General features: G+C 44.3%; 1 protein-coding gene across 4 annotated transcripts in view; it reads right to left on the bottom strand.

Moving 5' to 3' along the window:
- Window positions 1-2,215: 2,215 nt before the first annotated feature.
- NCOA4 (nuclear receptor coactivator 4) overlaps window positions 2,216-22,239 on the bottom strand; it is a 33,984-nt gene continuing 13,960 nt past the window's right edge. Inside the window, exons 1-10 of one of the 4 annotated variants that reach the window (XM_040438871.1) lie at window positions 15,249-15,400; window positions 12,054-12,202; window positions 8,507-8,647; window positions 8,030-8,118; window positions 7,713-7,818; window positions 7,495-7,596; window positions 7,116-7,265; window positions 5,797-6,810; window positions 4,029-4,121; window positions 2,216-3,311 (exon numbers count right to left, since the gene is read on the bottom strand). In XM_040438871.1, coding sequence (XP_040294805.1) covers window positions 3,306-3,311; window positions 4,029-4,121; window positions 5,797-6,810; window positions 7,116-7,265; window positions 7,495-7,596; window positions 7,713-7,818; window positions 8,030-8,118; window positions 8,507-8,647; window positions 12,054-12,202; window positions 15,249-15,270 — 1,872 coding nt within the window. In that variant the 5' untranslated portion in view covers window positions 15,271-15,400 and the 3' untranslated portion in view covers window positions 2,216-3,305. Of the gene's footprint in view, window positions 3,312-4,028; window positions 4,122-5,796; window positions 6,811-7,115; window positions 7,269-7,494; window positions 7,597-7,712; window positions 7,819-8,029; window positions 8,119-8,506; window positions 8,648-12,053; window positions 12,203-15,241; window positions 15,401-22,239 lie in introns of those variants that run through there. The other 3 variants (XM_040438870.1, XM_040438873.1, XM_040438872.1) reach the window with 3 other exon arrangements.

A 22,239-nucleotide genomic window follows, 5' to 3' on the forward strand; every position in this document is an offset into this window, starting at 1 on the left:
TTTTCCATTCAGAATGCATTAGGACAAAACTGATCCGTTTTGGACCGCTTGTGAGAGTCCTGAACGGATGTCACAAACGGAAAGCCAAAACGCCAGTGTGAAAGTAGCCTTATACACAAGATGGCAGCTGGCTCTTCTGATCCGCCCTTACATACGTATGCTTGCAATGAATGGGGAGAGGACAGAAAGCCATTACCAGATGAAATCCACGGTGCCCAATCCTCATCGCCCAGACGTCAGCCATGACATTGGTTCATTATAGAGTGAGATGTCTCAATATGGTCATGTTTACTCAGTGCCAGTAAGAATGTCACTTTATGTAAAGCTGTATGTACCTACATATACTATAATTGTTGTATCTAGCTCTATGACTTTTTTTGGAAACTTGTAGCTGAATAAAGTTAAGGCAAGTGATTCTTCGTTCCCGTCCTCTTTATTTTAGGTAGTGCCGTCTGTAACCAGCACTTTCAGTTAACATTACTCACTCACCACAAGGCTTATGCAACCAGCCACTTCTATTTTAGTTCCTATTTTGCTTTCATGGAAATGTAATATTCATTTTCCTTCCATAACAGCCTACAGCAGTTCTTCTTCAGCAGCATTTCGTACATTACTGCACCTGTATTTTTCAACCATTGCCTCCCCATTCCCGGCAGTAGTATACACCAGTAAAGGCATATTTGCACTAGATACCACGATGAAAACCATATCACTACCAAGAAACTTTTTTTGATCACATCTTAAATATTTTTCCCCTTTTAAAGGGGTTGTCTCATCTCATCGTTACTAAGGCGAGAGGAGACCAAGCCCTGACCACCAGGGGCCGGGCAGTCGCCCTTTCCGTAGCTCCCATTGCGACACACCGCACAGTGTAGGACAGCAAGCTGCTGCTTCCCTAACACCACAATAGGAGCTACCAGACGCCTGGTGGTCGAGACAACTCCGACAACCATATTTTCCATTTGGGTCTGATCCATATTATTTGGATAGCACACAGAGCCATTTATAACTACAGGCCTGCAAGAAAAGACAGCACACGGATGTCCTACATATGCTGTCTGCAACGCAAATTATACAGCATGTCCTATTGTCCATATTGCAGACGAGAATAGTCATTTCTAGGAATGGAAGTGAGAAAAATGTAGATTTGCACGTGGAAGGTGTCCATATTTTGCAGACCGCAATATGGACGTGGCTCACGAGTAGGGATGAGCGAACTTCTGTTACCACGGACCATGGTCGCGGAATCCATAATGGGATTCTTAGATAACCCTAACCTTGTATGCCGAACTTGAAAACAAAAGTTCGCTCATCCCTACTCATGAGGCCTTGGCCGCTGTGTGGCTATACTCCAATTGCTGTATTTGAATTTGGCTGGTCACGTACAAAAGGCTGCTTCTGCTTTACACTGCTGCAAACTGTGTATATATCTTGATGGGGGTCATTTATCAAACCGGTGTAAATTAGAACTGGCTTAGTTGCCCATAGCAACCAATCAGATTCCACCTTTCATTTTTGACAGCTTCTTTGGAAAATGATAGGAGGAATCTGATTGGTTGCTATTGGCAACTAAGCCAGTTTGATAAATTACCCCATTAGTGTCCAAATAACACAGGCCAAATGAGAACGTAAGGAATGTAGAAGCCGTTGTATAGCACTGGCAGCAAGGTGTGCAGATGGGGGTTCATGCTCCAAGTGCCTAGGTTTTCAGGTCCATTGCAACAGCTTTCAGCAGTTTAACGATGATGCTCTTCAAGCAAATGTACGGGTCACACGCCCATAAGGCCAGCTGACGGGAAGCAATGGAGGGGTTTGGTGGGCGTCTCAGTCATGCCCAGGATAGAATTTTATTCACTGGAAGTGATCAATAAAAGTTTCCGAGTGATTGATTGCAAGCAAGCAGAGATAATGAAAAATATGAGAAGCTCCTATATTCTTCACAGTACCCTTGTAGTCCTCGAAATTCCCTAAAAAATAATCTCTGCAGGAGCTAAGCTTTCTAGACATCTCCCACATGGTGTTGCATACTCCCATGTCAGGGGGGTCTCGTGACTATTGGGTGGGGGTTCCAGCGGTCAGGATCCCCTATCGATCAGACATTTAACAATCCCTCCTCACCTCATTACATACATACATTATATACTACCCAAAAATATTTGGCACACACACACACACACACTCTATGCAAAACAAAAAAAAGAAATTCAAAAAGCAGTCTGTATTGCTGTAACTCTTTAATGGAACATTAAATGGTAAAAGGTAAAAGTTTACATTGAAAACTTTTTGATAGAATAGGATGGAGGAATACATAAATTTCAAATAATAATAATAAAAATAAAATAAAAATCATCACACACTCAGAAGACAACAGATCAGGGCACTCCAACAGATGAACTACAAGCACCTGATGTCCATGTACCCACCAGATATGCCCAAACTGCCAACTAAATAACCCGGCGGTTACGCGCTTTATATGTCCTTAGTGAAACCTAACAATGCTGCAGGTCCAACTCAACATAGGGTTAAAGTAAAACGTGATGGAATGCTTCCAAAGGTAGCTAAACATAAATCAATAAAAATATATAGGTTACTCTGTAAAGTGAGATTTTTTGGAAGCAATACTCTGTATTATATACTGTATATAATAGCTAAAAGTTAAAGACAGAATTAAGTGAAATTGCCTTTGTCCCATCATTCTGTGCAAAACGCTAAAATGAGAATGAGCAGAGCATTTCTCCTGCTCCGATCGCTGGATGTAAAAGAAATGTGGCTTAAACAAACCCAACTGAAAATTAAAAACGGAGCATTTTGCTACCACAACTTCACCCAAAAGAGTGCAGAGCTCCATAAAGATATTCCCCTATTTATTAGGTCCCCCAGACTGAAATATATTCTGCACTCCACCCGCCCCACACAAGGTAGAGTCTGCATGGTCACTGCGCCAGTAAGGCAGGACAAGCCAAGCATCTCTCCATCAGGGGGCGACACTGAACGCAATGGACCCAGAGGGTTGCCTGTCTAGAGATACTGATTAGGCAGGTAAAGTTCTGGGATCACTTATGGTTTCTCGCAAGGCTTGGTGGCCTTGACACACACTTCTCATGTGAAGGATTTACATAAACTGCAAGTATTTTAACGTAAAAGGTTTAAGAATCATCTCTGAAGTTCTATTTCAGTACATATCAATGGTTGGCAGCGTAACACTTGTGATAAGAGAATGGAAGGACAGGACAGTCGCAATCATTTCTGTGATTCTCTGTGCGCACCATTAGCGTAAAGTCTGATCAGTGGTTCAGCAGGGATCCTCACATCTACAAGAAGAAAAGCAGATAAGAGTCAAGGAAAGAGGTAGCAGTCTGTCATCCGTGGTGCTGCTCAACCAACACACTGCGCTGTGCTTCAAATACACGTAAAGGGGCTGTCAGAGTTCTTTTTTTTAAATAAAAAGTCAGGACACCTGTTTGAATAAGAAAAAACAATGTTATAGTTGCCCTCCAGACCCCCTCTGTCTCAGTGCTGCCCCGCTCTGTCCTTTCCCTCAGGTTTATGGTGACTGCAACGGTGACGTTCCCATATACCGTATCTGACCACTGCAGCCAATCACTTGCCTCAGTGGTCACGTGCAGTACACAGACATGTCAGGGAGGATAGGAGTGACGCCACTGGAGGGGGGGGGGGGGGGGGCTGGGGGCTGGGGTAGCCTATTATAAGGGGTTCCCTGCGTTAAAAAAAAAACTCAGACAACCCATTTAGGTGCCCCTTTATTCTGCCTTTGGGGTCATACCAGCGTTCCAGCAGCCCATCCGGGACATGTGGTGGACTGGAGCAGCCGACGGACATTTTATACATCCATAATTATGGATGTATTTGACATAAAGGTAGTGGCACGTGGATGCATCCCCATTGGAGAACACTACAACGATCCTCCGCTGCTAACATCATGGTAATTCCCAGTCACATCAAGTCTAGTGTAAACGGACCACACTGGAATGGACTTCTCACACTGACGTAGCATCAGACAAGGTTACCTGTAGAGGCGTGCGGTGCAGCCACTGCTCTTTGTCAGCTGCTAGTTTCATACAGGCAAAAAGGTCACAGACACTGGGAAGACCATACAATTCCTACAAGAGATTAAATCACTTTATGACAGCAAGAAAATCACAGGAGCACTGGCCACATAAATCTACTGCAGCAACCATTACATTTACACAGCTGAGCCTTATTCACACTGCATTTTGGTTGACGTGTAGGCTAGGGCCACGTAGACTTTCAGTCATAGGTAAAATTCCAATGGTTGCCCCCTCCCCAATAAAGGAACATCGGCAGCGATTCCAGTTTTATAGACTGCCATGCAGCCTATGACACCGTTCTACACTGATTATATTGTCCGCATGCTCGTCCGCAGCTGCATATACATTTCTGCCGTCTCAACATCAGCAAAAAGAAAAACCTGGTGGCAATTTCTATTCTGTAGAGTGAATTGTGCTATAGGAGATCAGCTAAACTGTCTATCAAGCGGCTGCCATTCCTAATAGCAACCAGCAGAAATCTGAATGCAGCCCTGGAGTGTAATCCATGCTGTAAGCAGCGATCAATGACTTCTATGTAGATTATAACTCCCATGTATAGAGAGTGTAATCCATGATTTCTATGTAGATTATAACTCCCGTGTATAGAGAGTGTAATCCACGATTTCTATGTAAATTATAACTCCCGTGTATACAGTGTGTAATCTGTGATTTCTATGCAGATTATAACTTCTGTGTACACAGAGTGTAATCCATGATTTCTATGTAGATTATAACTCCCATGTATACAGAGTGTAATCCATGATTTCTATGCAGATTATAACTCCCGTGTATAGAGTGTAACCCATGACTTCTATGTAGATTATAACTCCCGTGTATAGAGTGTAACCCATGACTTCTATGTAGATTATAACTCCCATGTATACAGAGTGTAATCCATGATTTCTATGTAGATTATAACTCCCGTGTATACAGAGTGTAATCCATGATTTCTATGTAGATTATAACTCCCATGTATACAGAGTGTAATCCATGATTTCTATGTAGATTATAACTCCCATGTATATAGTGTAACCCATGACTTCTCTGTAGATTTTAACTCCCGTGTCAAGAGTGTGTAATCCGTGATTTCTATGCAGATTATAACTCCCGTGTATACAGAGTGTAATCCATGATTTCTATGCAGATTATAACTCCCGTGTATAGAGTGTAACCCATGACTTCTATGTAGATTATAACTCCCGTGTATAGAGTGTAACCCATGACTTCTATGTAGATTATAACTCCCATGTATACAGAGTGTAATCCATGATTTCTATGTAGATTATAACTCCCGTGTATACAGAGTGTAATCCATGATTTCTATGTAGATTATAACTCCCATGTATACAGAGTGTAATCCATGATTTCTATGTAGATTATAACTCCCATGTATATAGTGTAACCCATGACTTCTCTGTAGATTTTAACTCCCGTGTCAAGAGTGTGTAATCCGTGATTTCTATGCAGATTATAACTCCCGTGTATACAGAGTGTAATCCATGATTTCTATGCAGATTATAACTCCCGTGTATACAGAGTGTAATCCATGATTTCTATGCAGATTATAACTCCCGTGTATACAGAGTGTAATCCATGATTTCTATGTAGATTATAACTCCCATCTATACAGGGTGTAAAATACTGCAGTGATGGTCGGTGAGATACGGTGTGTTTGACAGGCCTCACTTGGACTAATCTGCAGACGGCTCGTTATCTAGTTACTTACATGTGCTCTTTTACGCAGAAGCCACTTATCCTCCAGTGCAGGTTGTTCTGCCTTCTCCACGCCATCTGTCTTCGTGGAGGACAACACCCAGCTGCTGGCGTGCAGAGGCAAATGGAATGGAGATGGAGTTTCTACCAGAGGACTCGAATATTTACTGTCAGATGCTTCTTCTTCTTCCATCTTTCTCTCTGTGGTGCTGGTCTTTACAACCCATGTGTTCAATGGGGTTTCGAGCAAATATTTAAAATGCCTAAGGGAGAGTACACATTCTTCCATCTTCTTGGTACAGCTTTGGTCTTCAAAGCTTGCTCTGCAGGGATGTAGCCATGTGCTATTAGATGGCTTGGCCTTTTCACTCTCTTGATCTTTAGGCGTGTGCTCATGATTTAATGGGATCCCGTTCTTATCTTTTCCTTCTTTCTTTAAAAGCCACTTCCTGAGAGCCTCTTTTTCACAGCTTTCATCGCAGACACATTCAGAGAAGGTAGAGCAGGGCTCATTCGCTTTACAGACCTCTTCCATCTTAAAATGGGGCTGAGACTCCTTTAGGAGCCACATTTCATTGCTAGGGCTTGATGTCTTCTTTCCTCCAATCTGTTCATTGAGGCACTTGAGGTTCCCTAGATTTTCGATTTCTAGAGCAGCAATTTTGCCGCCACAACAATTACCGCAGGACTCCACCTTATGGAGCCAATCAGTAATACTGTAGTCCTCCACAAACGGCTGGAATACGAACCTCCACTTGTCCACCACCTCAGACTGTTCAGTTTGTGCAGGGGAGATTAACCAATCTGATAGATCCATCTCTTCATCATTGGGGAGATCAAAATCATAGTCGTCAACCTTTTCAAAGGAGAAAGAGGAGCTTGAGAGCGAGTTGTCCCGAGTGCGGACTCCGGTCTTCTCAGGGGATTCCTCCTTGCTCTGTGACTGTAGCAGCCAGTTGTGCAATTCCCCCAACTTCCCCCAGACTTGCTCCATGTTAAATGTGGGAAGAACAGGGGCATCTGAACTCTATAAAATATAAATATATATCAAACACTATTAACAGAAGAAATTATGCCATTTTGTGACTTTTTCAAGCTTTGTGCAAAAAACATACAGGTTTTGTATGAGATTAGAAAAACCAAATCATCTTTGTGCTGGTATTGCAGCTCCATCCCATTCCCGTGAATAGGGGTGAGATGTAATACCAGACACCGTCCACGTCAAAAGGGGCGCCGTTTCTAGGCCTTGTCTCTCTAATCTCATAAAACCCTTGTAATAGTAAAGTTATGACATTTTAAATGTTTTAGATTCACAACTTGACGAAAACATACCACAGTGGGCTCCATGAGTTGGGTCTTTAACAGCCAGTCTTGAGGAGAAGAGCTGGGAACGTGCAGAGCAGGACACTGAGCAACGTTGCTCACTTTGCCTTCTAGGAGCCAGCCGGACAGAGGGGTGTTCAGAAACATAGAGAGGGGCTTCTGCTGAAATAGATAAAATGGTAACATTCAGTAGATCAGTCATCTCTACTCTTGACCAAACCTGGCAATTTGGGCTGTACTGGCCGATTATCTTATGTGTTTGAGGGACACCATGTCTAGATTCTAGCTTTCTCCACTCTCCAGGTTCAGGACACATGCACATGTAGGGATGAAGGGAATAATGTGTGGCCATCCTTGGAGCAATCGGAAGAGACTGAACTTAATGTACCTGCTCAATTTCAGCAACATAGCAATGGTTGAGAAGCCAGGGATTCTGGGAGACAAAACTGCAGGGCGCAGGGCTTACAATTTCTGGACTCTCATCGCACTTCTAGGAAAGAAATTCGGTAAGTATTACATTAAAATACTCAGTTTTCAGAAGTACAGGTCATTTCCTCCAGTGCACTGTAATTATGCAGAGGGATGACTGGTGCAACCTCCACCTACCGTGGTTTTAATGGCTCCAAATGTAGTAATAGCTTTTCTGAGAGAGAAATCAGCTTCAAAGTGGATGGCAGAAGATTCCTCAGGTTTCAGGTCAAGGCTGCCCAGTCTGGAGGGAGGGAAATTGTACGTGTACATTGATATAATGCTGGTTACTGACAAACAGGTCCTCATTAGCTATAAGATTTGGCCATCTGCACCAATGGCAGGTAAATCCCTGCACAGTCGCCAGCAGTAAAGCAAGGACACCGGCGAGCCTGCCTAGGACACTCAGAAAAAGCCACATCATGCAGACATATTGTTTTACTAAAGGCACGTACCTCTCCAGGCAAACCGTAATTTGATTGGCAAGATCATTACTGTGAGGGGTTTCCAGTTGGTGAATCAGGCAGTTGAACTGTCCCAACATCTACAAGCCAAGATGAGGATAGAAATAATATAAAACCACAATGTAAAAGTCAATGGGCAGAATTTATATAAAGGGGATCATACACATTAGAGAAACGTAGGTTGAGAGGTGGTCAAGAGGCCTGTACAAGCACAGAGTGTGACGCGGGTTCTTCGAACAGCTGATTGGCGGGTGCTGGCACCGATCTGATAGGTCATCAGTATCATGGCACTGCACAATGGGATGTCCCTTCATGCTAAGAACATAAGACAATTTCAACGTAAGCTCTCTCCTGACTCCACCACTCAGTACAGACCGGCAAATGGGGGGTGACCTACACTTTATCCTGTGCTGTGGCCCCTTTGTACAAAAATCCCATTAAATCATCAAGCAGTACAGGCGCCCTTACCCAGTAAAGTTGCTGCGCTTGCTGCTGCAGAGCCTCTTCTTTCAGCTGCTGTATAAGATCCGCTTGTTCCAAAAGCCAGATCTCGCGGCTGCGCAGACACTCAAGGTGGCGACTAATACAAGACTGGATCTGGGCCTTCACCTGCAGACAGAAGAAGTGATGCTTGTTAATAAATACCTTATATTAAAAATAGGCTCCTTCTCACACAGTTCTGGGCCCAAAATTTTTAAAAAGCCTCAAAAAACGCTTTTTTTGAGGCATGCATAATGTGTGAAAGGGTTTTCTGGGATTTTTTAACTAATGACCTATCCTCAGCCTCTGGCAGTTTTTCCTAGGCCATATGAGATCATCAGTTGGAGATACCAAGCACAGCCACTACACAATGTATGGCGCTGTGCTTGGGGAGCTGAGAAGGCCACAGCGCTAATGTGAGTGCCGCTGCCTTCTCAAATACTTGATCGGCGGGGGTCCCAGTTGTCTAACCCCCACCGATCAGATACTGATGACCTATCCAGAAAATAGATTATCAGATAAAAATATCCCAGAAAACCCCTTTAATAAATATGCCATTGACTAAAAAAAAAACAACGGTGGACAGAGTTGCAGGCGCAGCTAATTACAGAAGAAAAAAATGCGTATAGCAGCACAACGAAAAATTAAAGTCTTATCTTGTGGTGGTGCCAGCCGTGTTGGGAGCCAGTCAGAAGTTCCCCCTTGGATGCGTCATATAGAAGAAACCGCAGCACTCTCCTGTCTTCAATTCAGTGGAATTTATTTCACCAGCAAAAAAAATGCGATGTTTCGACCGTAAAGGTCTTTCTCAAGCAACAATTGAGAAAGTTGCTTGAGAAAGACCTTTACGGTCGAAACGTCGCATTTTTTTTTTTTTGCTGGTGAAATAAATTCCACTGAATTGAAGACAGGAGAGTGCTGCGGTTTCTTCTATATGACGCTAATTACAGCAGTAAATCGCCACACGCAGACACTGAGCTCATGCACACGACTGTGCAAATTGAGGATCCACAAAACACGGATAGAGTCCGTGTGCATCTATTATAGATAAGCCTACTCTTGTCTGTGATTGCGGACAAGAATAGGACATGTTCTTTTTTGCGGGGCCGCGGAATGGAGCAACGGATGCAGATGGCACGCAGTGTGCTGCCCCATTGAAATAAATTGTGGAACGGACCCATTTATAAAGTCGTGTGAATGAGCCCATACTGTGTGAACATTTTTGCTTCGGTACTCTGGGGTACACTATTCCAAGGGAGGATGGGTTAGAAGGTTGAGGCTTCCTCTGTGTGTATTAGCACCGTGTATACAATTTTATTTGTTTTTAGGCTGGCAAAGTTTTTTTTTTTGTTTCTTTTTTGAGTCATTTTGCAGTTTTTTGTGCGATTTCCTGCAGGTTTTTTTTTTTTTGTGGTGTGACACTTGAGGTGCATTTGACACTTCAGGTGGATGCATTTTTTGCGTCAATAATTTTTATATTTTTTTATTAAATCGCAGCATGCCCTGGGTGTGCCATTTTTACTGTCACTGTCTGGTATTTGTGTCCCATAGACCTTTTTCTGCCGGCTATACCAGAGGTTCGTACATAGGAGTTTCGTATGTTGATCAGTGGTCACATACCCTACTGTTGAGTATATAAGTGACTCTATGTTACCACTGGGAATAGAATCTGGAGGACTTTTAATATCTATGTGGTTTTTGATCATGTATATCAATCGTCATTCGACACACTATCCGATTTTTGTCCGATCATCCACCTGATTTTCTGGTATATCTACCATCCAGGTTTATACTCGATTTTCTGGTATATTTACCATCTGATCATTTATTTGATTTTCTGGTACATTAACTATCCGGGACCATCATATTATTTGCTTTTAATGTTATATCCATGTCATATGTTTTAGTATGAAGGTTTTATGTTTAATAAATGTAACAATTTGATGCAACTCCCTATGCTTTGAGTGCCCGTTATACACACACAGACATTTATAGTTTCTTTTGTCCTGCTTGTAACAAAAACACAAGTGCCAGTGTGTGGAGCATTTTTTTGTACAAAAATGTATTTTTCCACATACTGTGATATTTCCTACTGCCCGTGCTGTGCTAACATAATGGAGAGGACTCCTGGGCACATGCATTACAGTCCTGACCATGTAATAAGACCGCGGGCAGCAGGAAACTAAAAACTAGATATCTGGACTCCTTGCCTGCACCACTACTCTTGTATTACTGCAGATAATGGCCCAAAATCTAGGTGACAGAATCCCTTTACTATATAAAAACGCAAGACATGCCAATAAATGACATGAAAAACAAAAACGCCACAATAACATCTAAAAAGGCAACAAAAACACTGCACAAGTCAAACAATTCTGGGCATCAAAAACACCATGATGAGAACAATGTGTCGCCTTCAGATGCTTTCACGTGTACTGATTTAGTGGGGTTTTCTACATTTTTTCCTGTAAACATGCCAGCTCCAAACGTTCTATAGAAAAGATGAGATACAGGTCACATAAGTTATTTTTTGTTGTTGTTTTTTTTGTATTTTCGCTACTGCCATTTTTGTTCACTAGGTTTTTGTCTTTCTGGCTTCTTTTCAAAATCACAGCATGTTGTAGCTCTTGTTCTTCATGACGCATGTACAAAATATTATATATATTCCTCTTAATTTTTCAAATAAAAGGTTATTTTGTGCTCATTTACACAGTCTACAACCAAATACTCAATCGCCAGGTTGTAGTCTTAGAAGATCCTAGCAAGAGCCCAAAATGACATGGAAGCAAACAGACGGACAATCATGTCATGTCTGTCCACAGGGAAACATCTCAAATACTAAAAGCTTTTATTCTATGAATAAAACAACCACCTCACAGACATCATCAGAAGATTCCTTTATACACCACAGCGTCATGAGGGGTCAACCTTAGCACTAAGCCTACAGGAGCCATTGTCTAAGGGTGCGACCACACCGTCAGGGTTTTTTTATGCAATTTTTGAAGCCAAAATCAGGAGTGGATCATACAAGGAAAGTATTAAGGGCAGATACAACTTCTCTTTTTTGAACTCACTCCTGACTTTGGCTTCAAAAACAAAACTGCATCAAAAAACCTAAACGTGTGGTCGCCATCCGTGTTTTGCAGATCCGCAATTTGCAGACCGCAAAACACACAACGGTCGTGTGCATGAGGCCTTAGTCAGTGGAGTCTGTGTACTACTGGTGTCCAACAGAAAAATAATGCTGTACATGTACGGTATTTCTGCATCTATACCCTACAGTTCCCTTCAAATCTTCACACTATACATTACTATGGGCATATTCAACAAGTTCTTCATACTTTTTGCCAATTGTTCACACTAAAGTCCTTGCACCCACCTTCCTGTTCATGCAGATATTTACAGCCAGCAGCTAAAGAAGATTCAAGTCAATGCAAATTCAAAGCTCCATACAAATGCCCACACACAAGCTGATGGAAGGTCATGGAGAAGACCTGTAACTGCTAGCCAATGCTCATTTAAATGAAGCCCGTACCTCTCTGCCGTTGTCTTTAACCTGCTGCTCTGCCTTTAACAGTGTCTGAATAGCACTTTCCAACTCCTTCCTGGCTTGGAGGCATTTAGACAGAGGATCTCGGCCACAGGAACGGGGGTCTTGGTCCACATCCATTTCTTTTGGCACCTCTAGAAGGACAGAAGACACATATGAAGTGATATGTTTGACAAAATCGTACAGAGCTGCTCTGTGCGTATTACTCGGCATTAATAATATGCTGAAAAAGATTAACATAACAGGATACATTAAAGTGTACCTAACTTTATTGAAAGGTTTTCATTAATCGGTAGTACAGTGTGTACATGAGGAATAACGCCATTTTGGCCACTATATCACTTGCATTTGCAGTTCTCCCATCCCCTGCACACGGAAAGTGGAGGAGAATCTGCTTCCTAACTCTCTCCTGCTCACTCAGAACCAGTCCCAGAATCATAGAGTACATCAGAGAGGTACTGACCTGTATGGATGTAAATATAGCACACAGAAACGGTCTATGCAGTCTGTCTTGTGCACGTCTCTGAGGTGCTGCTCACTCACCCCCCCCCCCATTGACATGTGTAATCTGACCCTTCAGTGAGCTGATGGTCCAGGAGAACTAGACATTTCTGTCTGATAAGATAAATTACAAAGTTTCTGTCAGTTTGTACTATTGATTTATGCAAAATTAGTGACCATTTAAGGGGGCTTTTAACACTTTGGGGGAAATGTATCATTCCACCCAAGCCTATTTTCCTTTGTAAAATAGTCACGTTTGCAACCTTTAAATGCCACTGCAACAACATTTTTGTCGGAGCTGCCATAGATTTCTATTTAGGTGCATGACCTGCCCAGAGGCTGCGATTCATCATAAATTATCTGCATCCCCCGACAGCGAAGGCGATATCAAAGACAGGCATAAAACGCCATTGTATGATAAATTCTCCCTTACAGTTCATAGTGATGTTTTTCTGCACTTTTGGGTTTTAGTGCCATTTTTTTAACTTTTTTTTTTACTGTTAAAGTGCCAGGTCCAGATATTAACTGAAGGTCTATGGGAAATATGAAAAGCAGGAAATGCAAAGTTTTTTTTGCTCCTGGCATTTTTGTTAATTAGGTGTTGTCTTTCCTGCTATTTAAAGGGAACCTGTCACCGGGATTTTGTGTATAGAGCTGAGGACATGGGTTGCTAGATGGCCGCTAGCACATCCGCAATACAGAGTCCCCACAGCTCTCTGTGCTTTTGTGTAAAAAAAACGATTTTATACATATGCAAATTAACCTGCAATGAGTCCCATGCGTGAGAGGAGTCTCGTACAGGACACATCTCAGGTTAATTTGCACATGGATCAAATCTGGGTTTTTTTACACAATAAAAGCACACAGAGCTATGGGGACTGGATATTGCGGATGTGCTAGGGGCCATCTAGCAACCCATGTCCTCAGATCTATACACAATCCCGGTGACAGGTTCCCTTTAAAAAAAAAAAAAATGCAGTATGCTGTAGCTAGTGATGTTTTTTCAGGCATTTTGCCAACACTTCCTATATAATGATGCTGTGCAAAAAAATAAGCAGGAGGCAAAATAAAAAAAAGTGTGCCTATTCTGCTGTTTTTGTATTTTTACAGATAAAAAAAGCCAGAGCCAAATTCATGTGTGCGTGGACCCTAAGGCTCAATTCACACCTGAGCGTTCTGAAAGGAGCGCTCTGTATGCGCGATTGTACGGACGTTTACAAGCGCGCATACAGAGACAAGTGTGCACACAGTGTCGCGCGTTCCCGAAAGTCTATGTACGGGAACGCGCGACAAGCGCCCAAAAAAACGCTCCTGTACTTGTGTGAGCGTCGGGCGTTTTACAGCGCGATCGTACGCGCTGTAAAACGCCCAGGTGAGAACCATTCCCATAGGGAAGCATTGGTTTCTCCTTGTTGAGCGTTTTACAGCGCGTAGGAACGCGCTGTAAAACGCTCAGGTGTGAATTGAGCCTAAGGCCAACTTCACACTTGTGTCAGAGCTACCCGGCAGAACGTCCTGCTGGTGTTTTCCTAATTCAGACAAGCTCCTGGTTATGGAAAAGCTGGGTGACATCCATTATGACCACCATCCATTTCCTAAGAGTCTGAGAAGTACAGTAATCTCTTTAGTAGTGCAGTGTCAGACTGGGAATACTGGCTGGGGCCACACAATACTGGCCGGCCCTGGAAAGTGGATCGTGTACCACAGTAACCACAGCGTCAGTAAGGGTGGGTTCACACGCGTTTTATGCCTCCGTTTGACGTACACTTTAGGAAAAAAATTATACAAAAGCGCAGCACATTCTGGTATATATATATATATATATATATATATATATATATATATTTTTTTTTTTACAATGGAACTCTTTGGTGAACAGATGCCACTGTATGGTATCAGTCTGAGGCATCCGTTAACGTATATATTTTTTGTATACGTTAAACGGACAGGAAAAACGTGATGTGAACCCACCCTAAATGTGACCGTGGTGTCATCTCCTCACATGATGGACAAACTGCTGTCATCGTGTCCGCTATTTTTCAGATCTTGCTGTTTTGTCATGTTCTCTACAGATGCATAAGGGAGCTTTATAACTGCAGAATTCACAGAGATTAATGCAGTCTATATAATATATATCTTATACATCCCACACCAGTGGTCTCCCAGCTGCTGAGAAACTACAACTCCCAGCATGTCCTGGGCAGTACAACAGCTGTGGTCAGGGTCAGTCCACTATAAGAAGCGCCTGCAGCCTTCTGACACTACAACTCCCAGCATGTCCTGGGCAGTATAACAGCTGTGGTCAGGGTCAGTCCACTATAAGAAGCGCCTGCAGCCTTCTGACACTACAACTCCCAGCATGTCCTGGGCAGTATAACAGCTGTGGTCAGGGTCAGTCCACTATAAGAAGCGCCTGCAGCTTCTGACACTACAACTCCCAGCATTTCCTGGGCAGTACAACAGCTGTGGTCAGGGTCAGTCCACTATAAGAAGCGCCTGCAGCCTTCTGACACTACAACTCCCAGCATGTCCTGGCCAGTACAACAGCTGTGGTCAGGGTCAGTCCACTATAAGAAGCGCCTTCTGACACTTCCCAGCAGAACACTGAACCGTCACCATACAAGGCGCACAGAGAACGCATCTAGCCCTGTCCGCAGCCGCCACACACGTACGAGGTACCTGGATCACTGCACCGTTTCATCTCCCGGTAACCGGCACAACAGGAAGAAGCCCGCACCGGCCTAGCAGCAGTTTAAAGCGCTCCAGCTGACGTCACGGAAAGTGGGCGGGGCGTCAAAGTCTGCAGGCCGCCACTAGCAGCCAGCATCGGCTCACGTACACAGCGCTGTGGGGGGAGAGAGGGCGGACGGCTACAAGGCCGCTGTCTGCAGGCCCAGATAAACAATTGCTGTGCCAGCAAAACCGCAAAAGAATGATTCAGTCAGAACTAAGCGCTGTCATACCGTCACACTGACTCACAATAACGCGTTACCCTGTCATTTCTGAGGTGCGCTACCAAGCAATGTGTGAACACGGGCTTAGACTGTTTTTTTTTTTTTTTAGAAGGTTCGCCTTTCATCTTCAACACCGAATGATCCCGTTGTGCCGAGGCCATAGCCGGGTCCTATGGTGGGGAAGGCAGGGGGTCAGTGAGGGACCACCCTCTACAATGCATTCATAGCCAGATGTGCCTACAGGGCAGAAATAACTACCCGGTAACCCTTTAGGTGCGGTGACAAGTACACAACCTGTATGTTTGCAGGTCCTCTGGTCACGTGTCCTACTGGAGGGAAGGTCAAGGCCAAGAGGTCAGACACAGCCGCACATGGATGTAGTGTAACCATCCGCTCTCCTGAGGGAGATTCCTGCCTCTAAATAAGCGCCAGATACCCAGACCCCACTGACTAGACCAGCATATGACCGGGACCAGACAATAACATGTCCGCCAGATCCCATCATAGTCCATAAACAGCACTGACCCCAGGACAAGCAGAGATTCACCTGGAATCCATATATTTGAGGGTCTTTCATCTGTGTTCTGGATTCCGTTATGGAGGGGGGGAGAAAATGTGACACGGAGGAGGGGGGAATGTGACACGGAGGAGGGGGGGAATGTGACACGGAGGAGGGGGAGAAAATGTGACACGGAGGGGGGGGGGGAGGAAATGTGACACGGAGGGGGGGGGAGGAAATGTGACACTGAGGGGGGGGGAGGAAATGTGACACGGAGGGGGGGAGGAAATGTGACACGGAGGGGAGGGGGCAATGTGACACGGAGGGGGGAGGAAATGTGACACGGAGGGGGGGAGGAAATGTGACACGGAGGGGAGGGGGCAATGTGACACGGAGGGGGGGAGGAAATGTGACACGGAGGAAATGTGACACGGAGGGGGGAGGAAATGTGACACGGAGGGGGGGAGGAAATGTGACACGGAGGGGGGGGGAGGAATTGTGACACGGAGGGGGGGGAGGAAATGTGACACGGAGGGGGGGAGGAAATGTGACACGGAGGGGGGGAGGAAATGTGACACGGAGGGGGTCCTCAAACTTGTCGGGATCCCAAAGAGAAGATACCAGGACCACACGGCGCGCAAGTGATTTATAAAATAAAAAAATAAAAAAAGGTTTCATTCCCCCCCCTTGGCGTCTCTGCACCCTTAGGCAGCCGCTTGGTCTGCCCTATTATAGCGCCGGGCCTGATCATAACGGGTCCGTCTGTGTCCTGACGACAGGATTCTTTTCTCCGTTCTGCATCCTTCCGTCTTATGGATTCCGTTATAACAGAGAGCCATAACGAAATCCAGAACGCAGATGTGAACCCACCCTAAGCTGTGATGGCTAACCTCAGGCACTCCAGCAGTGGTAGAACTACAACTCCCAAGATGCCCCCATGCTTGGCTGTTTTCAGAACTCCATAGAAATAATGGAGCATGCTGGGAGTCGTAGTTTCACCACAGCTGGAGTTTTGGAGGTAAGCCATCACTGGGTTAGACAGTCTTCAGAACAGAACACCTTAAACACATCTTCAAGTGTCCATTCAGCGTTTTTTTTGGAAGAAAGAGCCCTGTGATCTCGGTGGCCTCCCCTCCCATCTAGTCCTGATTGACATCTGTCTGCAGGGGACTCAAAATTAAGGAGGCAATTGAAAGGCATCTGTCAGCAGATTTGTACCTATGAACCTGTCTGACCTGTATGTGTACTTGGCAGCTGAAGACGTCTGTGTTTGTCCCATGTTCATATTTACTCGTATTACTGAGAAAAATTATGTTTCAATATATGGAAATGAGCCTCTAGGAGCAACGGGGGCGTTACCATTACACCTGGAGGCTCCGCTCTCTATGCAACTACTGCATCCTCTTTACTTTGACAGAACCAGGCAGTGAAAACGTCACACCTGGCCCTGTCAAGGTGAGGTGGGGTGAGGTGAGGTGGGGTGATGTGAGGTGATGTGGGGTGATGTGAGGTGGGGTGGGGAGTGCGGCAGTTGCTGACAAAGCAGAGCCTGTAGGTGTAAAGGTAACACCCCCGTTGCTCTTAGAAGTGCGCAGGCGCGGCGAATCTGTTGAACGGCGCTGGATTTCTCCCTAAGAGGAGGACGTAACCATAAGACCCTTGGGCGGGCCAGAGAGTTGAAAGGGGAGGGGTCTCGTATGAAAAGCGACGAGGGGCCTGGGCAACGGCCACATGAACGCCGCCCCTGGGCACCTTCAGACGCTAATAAACATATTGAATAAAAGTGTTTTTCTGAGAAAATCGGCGATGGACAGCAATATGAAAGGTAGCATTCTAATATGGGGGATGTAATAGAGATCCTGGTGTTAGTGTTCAATAATGGTGATTTTAGGTGAAAGACTCCCTTTAATGCATCCGCAGAAGCATTCGAGATGAAGTCTACTGCTTTAAGCATGGTGGGGAACACTACTAGTAACTGGTCTCTGGAGGGTTTATTCTGGATATGGGGCTCCAGTTCTTGTAACCATAATTTTAACGACCTGGCAGTAGAAGTAGTGGCAATATTCGGTTTAAATGCCTGGGTAGAGAGTTCCCATACTTTTTTAAGGTAAACTTCTGCTCGTCTATCCATAGGATCTTTTAAGGCGCCGAGATCTTCAAATGGCAAAGCAGATTTTTATTTTAGAGATTGGGGCATCCAATTTAGGAGGCCTATCCCAGCAGGCGGACTCAGCCTCATCAAAGGGGTATTTTCACTTTTTGGAATAAAAAATTTGTCAGGTTTTTTCCATTATGTTTGAATAAAAAAAATTATGTTTTCATTTAATGGAAACACTATTGATATTTTGTGCCCCAGATCACCAAAACATTATATCTTGGACCGACTTTTGTTCTCTAGATTCATCCACTTTCATAGTGGCTCTTATAGACTTCAGCAAAGGTCTACCTGTGGTTTCTTCATCTGAAGACGAGTTTGAACTTTCTAGAATTTCTCCTTGCTTGTTCTCGTCTGAGGAATCTGAATCAGATACCATGGCAGTGTGACCCTGTTTGCCAGAGGCTGAGGAAGGGAGGCACTTCTTAAAGGGGTTGGCCACTTTCTGGTTACTGTTGACGAATGCGTTTGTGAGATGATTATATGGCACTTACTGATATAGTCTTTGTTGAAATTCTGCACCATTTTCTATACTTCATAAAAGGTATTCTCTCTTGTTTGCCAAGTCTTTTCTGCTGTCCACACAGAGGTCCTGTCCATAAAATGGTGGCTGATGGAGGGTCATGTGACCAGGCAAATTACCTCCATGTGATGTTTCCTCTTTTCAGATACACTGTATCTGCCATCTGCACCAGTTTATTGTAGGTGCAGTGTATTTGAATGCAAGGGACATCACATGGAGGCGATTTGTCTGGTCACATGACCCTCCATCAGCAGCCATTTTATGGACGTGACAGTACAGATTTGCCTAACAAGGGGGCATGACTTATATAGCAAATAGCATAGAATATCACCAAAATCTATATTAGCAAGTGCCATATAGTCATGTTACATACACAATGGGCACAAGTAACCAGAAACATTTTCATTGAATCAGAAACTTCAGATTTGACAATATCCTTAATACTCTAAAGCAGAGATGGGGATTCTTCTCCTACCACCTTATCGACACAATGCTGACATAACTTAGACCAGGAAGGGGCAAGCTTTTTCTTGCATACAGCACACTCTTTCCCTCTGGTCTTTGTGGTAGCTTTCCTAGGGCCCTCTTTGACACTCTACAAAAATAAGAGAACAAGCCCCTATTAGAACCTGACAGATGAAAAAATAAAAGTTGGGGATTGACCCCCTTACCACACCAGGAGTACCCGTCTGGCGTCATGACCCTCCCGGACATCTGCGCGCTGACTACTCTCATCCTCCATTATAGCAGAAAGGGATAGAGCGTCTTCCATAGAGATCCAGATGCTTGTAGGCTGGCTGGGCTCCTTCTGACCGTGCGCAGAGGGAATTTAAATAACCCAGGTTGGGTCCCTGCCGGGGCTCCCATGCGGCCTCAGTAGGAGAAGTCACTCCCCCACTTCTGGAAACGCTCACCGCGTCTGTATTCACTCATCTGTGATCTTCCCCTGACCACAGGTCACAGAGACACGCTGTAGTTTGGTCTGTGTTTAAGGATCCAGCACTCCCATTAAAATGTAGGGGTCCATCAAAAAACACGGACACAACACGAATGGCGACTATGTTTCACGGTTCATTGCTAGGAGATGCTCTTGAAATTAATTTTCAGCTAAGCAGTGTCTGTGGAATATGGATGACATGCGGAGAGCAAAAAACACGGACCAAACACAGATCCTTCACGGATGAACCACTACTTTGTGACGGGTGTCCGCACTGTGGCCCCTTCTGAGGAATAGTGGGGGTCTAGAGTAAGGAGTATATTTCCAAGCAATATACCATCATTTTATCAGATAGGAATAGCCCTTTTAGGGTCAGTATGCATATATTTACATGAAGGTACCCCAAGTTATAGTTTGCAGCACCTATATCTAAATTATCCCATATATACACTCACCTAAAGAATTATTAGGAACACCTGTTCTATTTCTCATGAATGCAATTATCTAGTCAACCAATCACATGGCAGTTGCTTCAATGCATTTAGGGGGGTGGTCCTGGTCAAGACAATCTCCTGAACTCCAAACTGAATGTCAGAATGGGAAAGAAAGGTGATTTAAGCAATTTTGAGCGTGGCATGGTTGTTGGTGCCAGACGGGCCGGTCTGAGTATTTCACAATCTGCTCAGTTACTGGGATTTTCACGCACAACCATTTCTAGGGTTTACAAAGAATGGTGTGAAAAGGGAAAAACATCCAGTATGCGGCAGTCCTGTGGGCGAAAATGCCTTGTGGATGCTAGAGGTCAGAGGAGAATGGGCCGACTGATTCAAGCTGATAGAAGAGCAACGTTGACTGAAATAACCACTCGTTACAACCGAGGTATGCAGCAAAGCATTTGTGAAGCCACAACACGCACAACCTTGAGGCGGATTGGCTACAACAGCAGAAGACCCCACCGGGTACCACTCATCTCCACTACAAATAGGAAAAAGAGGCTACAATTTGCACGAGCTCACCAAAATTGGACTGTTGAAGACTGGAAAAATGTTGGCTGGTCTGATGAGTCTCGATTTCTGTTGAGACATTCAAATGGTAGAGTCCGAATTTGACGTAAACAGAATGAGAACATGTATCCATCCTCTGATGGCTACTTCCAGCAGGATAATGCACCATGTCACAAAGCTCGAATAATTTCAAATTGGTTTCTTGAACATGACAATGAGTTCACTGTACTAAAATGGCCCCCACAGTCACCAGATCTCAACCCAATAGAGCATCTTTGGGATGTGGTGGAACGAGAGCTTCGTGCCCTGGATGTGCATCCCTCAAATCTCCATCAACTGCAAGATGCTATCCTATCAATATGGGCCAACATTTCTAAAGAATGCTATCAGCACCTTGTGGAATCAATGCCATGTAGAATTAAGGCAGTTCTGAAGGCAAAAGGGGGTTCAACACCGTATTAGTATGGTGTTCCTAATAATTCTTTAGGCGAGTGTGTGTGTGTGTGTGTGTGTGTGTGTGTACATATATATATATATATATATATATATATATATATAAAAAAAATGGGCAGCACTCCATGAAGTAAAAAAATACAAAAAACCTTTATTTACCCAAGCAGGACATGCAACGTTTCGGCTCTATGCTGGAGCCTTTCTCAAGGCTTGAGAAAGGCTCCAGCATAGAGCCGAAACGTCGCATGTCCTGCTTGGGTAAATAAAGTTTTTTTTATATTTTTTTACTTCATGGAGTGCTGCCCAGTTTTTGGATTTCTATCTATTGGATTTGCCTGTATCCACATTGGGCCAGCTGCACCCTCTTGTTTGCATCAGAGACGGTGCTGCCACTTTATTTTCTTATATATATATATATATATATATACACACACACAAACTGAAAAGACTAGCGTGGTATTAGCAGGAGGTGCTCAAACCCACATGCAGTCGTGCATATATATAGGGGAGCAAATCCTGCACTTGTGGCCCGTTGCTAATGGCGATCCCCAGCAAAAATGCATTCAGTGGAGGATGCCCGCAGCGAACCACAATAGACATCCCTACGGTGTAGAACATGTCTAAGCCCGGGCACCACGCCAAGGTTTCTCAAGTAGCCCGGGACCTAACACTCTCCTAACTGGGCCGTATGGGCAATACCAGGAGCCAGTGGTGCCCGGGCTTAGACATGTTCTACACCGTAGGACATGTTGACTAATCTCTCAATTTTAAAACCAGTTTGAGGGTTTAGTAAGACCGCAGCGTGCACCTGTCTTTGCTATTTTGTTATATTGTTATATTGATTATGACATCCACACAATTGCTACCTTGTGTGGGATGTCTATTGTGGTACTTGTGGTTCGCTGCGGGCATCCTCCACTGTATGCATTTTTGCTGGGGATCGCCATTAGCAACGGGCCACAAGTGCAGGATTTGCTCCCCTATATATATGCACGACTGCATGTGGGTTTGAGCACCTCCTGCTAATACCACGCTAGTCTTTTCAGTTTGTATATATAGAGATTTCTGGAGGTGTATAAACTCCAATTTAAATGTGCCTGTTTTCCATCTACAGGCCACATTTAGGTGCACCTGTGAGGCCTGGG

Source organism: Bufo bufo, chromosome 6 (assembly GCF_905171765.1).
Source record: "Bufo bufo chromosome 6, aBufBuf1.1, whole genome shotgun sequence".
Taxonomy (NCBI): Eukaryota; Metazoa; Chordata; class Amphibia; order Anura; family Bufonidae; genus Bufo; species Bufo bufo.